The sequence below is a fragment of the Salvia miltiorrhiza genome, chromosome 1 (genome assembly GCF_028751815.1).
Source record: "Salvia miltiorrhiza cultivar Shanhuang (shh) chromosome 1, IMPLAD_Smil_shh, whole genome shotgun sequence".
NCBI lineage: Eukaryota > Viridiplantae > Streptophyta > Magnoliopsida > Lamiales > Lamiaceae > Salvia > Salvia miltiorrhiza.
In genome coordinates, this window is record NC_080387.1 from 3,953,604 (window position 1) to 3,958,164 (window position 4,561).

The following is a 4,561-nucleotide window of genomic DNA, read 5'->3' on the forward strand; positions in this document are numbered from 1 at the left end:
CTTTGCTAAGTCAGTTATAATCTGAAATAATAATTATTGACTGCTCAATAATCCTTATCGTGGTTTCTCAAGTGAAATAAAATAATAACTCTACTTCAAGTACTATATAACTCAAAGTCATAAGTCGAAATTAATCAAAAATCAACACTGAAAGATGCAATAATTAATTATTGCATTACTGATTTTAATAATTTAAAAGAGCGGGTTACTACATCCTTTTTATTTTAGCAAACTCTTTAATGAACTTTGTCCTGTTGTCAAATGGCACCAATTGCGCTTGAGCCGGCAGGAGCAGCGCCGGCTCAGTGGTGCTGCAGGTGCTTGTCTGGCCACAGCCACAGGCGCAGGTGTTGCAGGGGACTATCGAGTCGTTGAAAAAAGACGAGAAAGTGACGCAACATGAGGTTGGCTTCCTGGGCTCGGTCTTGGTAGTGTTGCAAACCACCTGCCAGGTGGCGATAGCGGCCTTTTGGGAGGGCAGCCCGGACGGATCGGGGAAGAGAGATGGCACAACACGGACAGGCTGGCCGCATTGATAACTCGGCCCGACCGTGCTATTGATCCGCCAGTTGAGCGGAGGGGAGAGCTCGGTCTTGTTGATCTCCGGGGGCATTTTGTACACTTCGATTTGAAACGAGGACTTGGACTTGCTGGGGTCCATGGCTGGTGATAGGATGCTCCCATTCCGGCAGCAAAAAGGGATCAATCCTAGGTTGGAATCATTAGCCTTGGATAGAGGAAGATCGATGATTGTTGGCCTTCTTGCGCAGCTCAAAACCTTAGAGAAATCGAAGTTTTTATAGTATTGGCCTTGGCTGCCGAAGATGCAATCGCCGCTGTCAACCACTTGTAGCAAAGCGCCTCGCATTGAGTTTATGAATTCGCCTTGCATCCATTCCCAACTCACTTCCCAATTGTCGAGACGACCGAATGGATTGTGATTTGAGATTGTGAGTTGAGCCCAATAGTTGGGATCGTATGTCATCAATACATCGTACATGATCGTCACGTCGCCTGTCTGGAGGGGGGAGAATTCTTGGCCCCTTGTTATGTTCGTCTCCGTGTTCGAGTCTAGCGTGCAACAAGTGTTCATGATGTTACCTGCATCCACAGAGTGGGACATCAAATATGGTACACTGAATTTCAATTCATACCATGCCACTTTTATACGACGTTAGTTGAAATAATACGACAAGAATTTATTCAATTAAATCACTAATCTAATTTCATCCATAAACCCAGCTTCCCTAAATATTTAACTTATATCATAGTTGGCTAAATTAACCAATTCATAAATTCCGAAGAAGAAACGCTTTCCTCAAAATTCAAAAAGATTATTACCTTGTGTGGTAAGATTTTGACACAGGTAGGCGTCATTAGCAAGAGTAATATTTCCCGGCAAAGAGGCGTTTGGCGGCGCCACACCGAACTCCGTCCCCACCAACTCCACCACCGCCCGCATCTGGTTAACATCTCCGGCGGTTTCGATCGCAGTTTTCAGGTCCGTGGGCGAGCTTCCGGAGAAAACAGCGCCGCCGCTGACGTTCGCCGGCAGTAAGGCGCCGTCGGCGAGCACGGCGTTGGCGGCGGACACGAGGAGCTCGCCGTGCTCGAACCCTACGAAGACCCGCCAATTCTTCAGCTCCTGCCGCCGTTGTTGAGAACCGTCAGCGTCGACCTGAACCGGTACGGCTGGTCGGGCAGGTTGACCGGATTAAGAAACGGCGGGATTAGCTCGGTCGAGTTATTGTTGTACGTGATCAAAACGCCGTCGTTGTAGAGGGACTGAGCAAGGCAGGTGGGGAGATAGCAAAAAAGAGGGAAAATCGCCAAGACAGAGAGCAACGCCGTGGAAATAGGGAAGAAAGGAGTGGCCATTGTCATACTCGAGAGCTTTCGATCATCAAAGAAGATCATGAAGATATTAAACAGAGAGATGGAACGAATATTACTACGTATAAAACATAGGGAAAGACGTTTGAAAAATTCTTGTTGGAATTTGTAAAATTGGTTGATCGAGTGAAAATTGAAATGATATATAGTACTAAATTATAATTTAATAGAGTTGGCGTGCCGGCTAGATTTGAATCTTTGATTGAGTCTTTAGCTAGTGAGGCGAAGTAAGCATGAGCTGAAAATATGAATAGGTCTTTTGTTTCTTTTTCATGCAACTTATAAGAAATTGCTTTTAATTTATCTAGATTCCTCTCATATTTTTATCTTATTTGTATGAGTTATACGTTCATGTCTTGTAATAGTTGTCGTGATCTTGAGTTGAAAAAAAATAAGGATATGCCTGCAGATTAGAAGTCAGAGTCCCTCTCTCTTTCCCACCGCCGAAGAAAGCCGTGATCTTCGTCGAGGAAATGTGTACACCAACCATAAGATGCGAACACGTCACAATCCTAAATAAAACCATCGATTTTATTGTTCCATAAAGCCGTGATCTAACGAAAGTCACCAGTAGAAGAAGAAGCTATGGATTTGAGAGAAAAGACAGAACACGAGTTCAAGTTTTGAATTATGAAAAATTGTTGTGAGATTATGCTTGGAAAAGGGGTGAAAATTTTTTGTGTGTTGTTCATCAGATCGGATCCGTCTGTTTCGAGCAAATCTAGTGTCATGTCATGTCCCATTTCTTTTTAATTTCATTGGTTTATATTAATTGATGATTTTTCATGGCAGATGTCATATGGATTTTGAGAATTCTGGTGCTTTTTTACACACAGTTTTTGTGTTTGTAAATGTTGATGCTTTCTGTTTTTCTCTGTCTCGATACCCACTGCACCCATCAATTTTTTCGTGCTCTCATCTTCATTACCATGATTTTTCATGGCAGATAGGGATGATACGTCAGTTGAGAACGTGAGAGATATGGAGGGCGAACATGCGAGAGTGGAACAGGTGGAGCCAATAGTCAAGACCAAGCCTGTTCGTGAAAGGCGAATTCCTTCTCGATTTCAAGATTAGGAGCTGGACTTGTTGGGCTACAAGTTGTTGGGCTTTATTGTTAATAATCGTTTTTATCTCTTTTTAGTTGGATAGGGCCTTCTTAACTTTCAGCACTATAAATATTGTAGGGTTTCATGCCTGTAAGGTTAAGTAATGAAATTATCCTTTTTAGCCGCAAGAGGGCTGGGCTTGGAGTTTTCGTGCGCTCAAAGCACAGGTTCGATACGCCTTGAAGCAAGACGTATCATTGGTGCTTTCATTGAGAGGGCTTTTCAAAGCGAGCTCTTCTTGGAGGCGTGGTTCGTGAGGCGCAAGACGTTCAACAACAATGGAGGAAGAAAAATACACCATAGGAAAAACGGTTGATTGGAAAGAAGCAATAACATAACTACAAGAGCAGTTCGACAAAAGAACGGTGACGCAAACAATGAAATACCAAGAAGTGGCAGACGCTGTGGAGGAGATCAAGGTGATGATGCATGGTCTTGCTCAGCATAGGGTTGAACGCGGGGAGCCACCAGAAAATCGTGTCAGGTTTGATGCGACGGGACACCCGGGAGGCAACCAACAAGTTCACACCATGAAATTGGAGCTGCCCAGATTCGATGGAACAGACCCTCATGGTTGGATATTTCGAGTGCATGAATACTTTGATTCCATGAGATACCGGAACCGCAAAGGTTGACAATTGCAGCTTTTAATATGGAAGGGAAAGCCTCATATTGGTACCAACGGTTGAACACTAATAAGAAGTTAACCACTTGGGAGTACTTCCTTACTCAAGTTAATGAACGAATTGGACTATCTTAGTTCGAAGACTTCACCAGGCAGCTCGCAAAACTAATGTAAAGGAGTACTGTGGCATATTACCAAGCAGAGTTTGAAGGGCTAATGAATAAGGTAAATGGGATCTGAGCCTATGTTGTTATCTATGTTCGTTGCAGGATTGCGAAAAGAGGTGAAAAGAGATGTCATGATTGCTCGACCTGCAAAATTCTCTGAAGCTTTCAACCTCGCGAGATTATTTGAATCTCGAAATGATGATCGTCTGAGTGACTTTCATCCGATGGCACGTCAGAATCAAATGCATGTAATTAGTACATTAAATCCATCTTAGGGACAAGCTATTCTGTCAGCTGGGTGCTCAAACCCAAATAACGTGAAGGATGAACTACAACAAGCAGAAAGGTCGGGAATTACAGTGCACAAGTTTTCCCAAGCTGAGATGAGGGAAAAATGGGCGAAAGGAGAGTGTTTTAATTGTGACAAAAAATGGAGTGTAACTCACAAGTGTCGAGGGAAGGTGATGTTGTTCGTTGGAGAAGATGAGGAAGATGAAGAGGATGAAATGGACAATGTTGGATTTGTATACTGTAAAGCAAGAACGTTTTATGCTTGTATACAATGTTTCCTGTTACCACTGTTTAATCTCCTATCTGATTGTGTTCATGATTGCACATGTATGTCCCTTATCTCTTTATAAGTAGATTATATGGTGTATTGTAGATCACAGAAGATCATATAATTGGAATAATCTTAAGAGATATAAAAAATGATCACAGCCGAGATGACTTAAGGACGAGTCATTGGTTTAGGCTGCGGTATAGAT

At 42.9% G+C, this 4,561-nt stretch overlaps 1 protein-coding gene across 1 annotated transcript; it reads right to left on the bottom strand.

Moving 5' to 3' along the window:
• Positions 1 to 208: 208 nt before the first annotated feature.
• Positions 209 to 2,151, bottom strand: LOC131000777 (COBRA-like protein 7). The gene is made up of 2 exons (XM_057927221.1): positions 1,342 to 2,151; positions 209 to 1,101 (listed from the first exon to the last, which is right to left on the bottom strand). Exons 1-2 carry the CDS (start codon positions 1,460 to 1,462, stop codon positions 209 to 211), a joined length of 1,014 nt encoding a protein of 337 aa, XP_057783204.1. The 5' UTR covers positions 1,463 to 2,151.
• Between the last annotated feature and the right edge of the window lie 2,410 nt (positions 2,152 to 4,561).

Coding starts and splice junctions, on each gene's coding strand:
- LOC131000777 (XM_057927221.1), bottom strand. CDS start 1,462: ATGCGGGCGGTGGTGGAGTTGGTGGGGACGGAGTTCGGTGTGGCGCCG. Junction 1,102..1,341: donor TCAAAATCTTACCACACAAG/GTAATAATCTTT, acceptor CTGTGGATGCAG/GTAACATCATGAACACTTGT.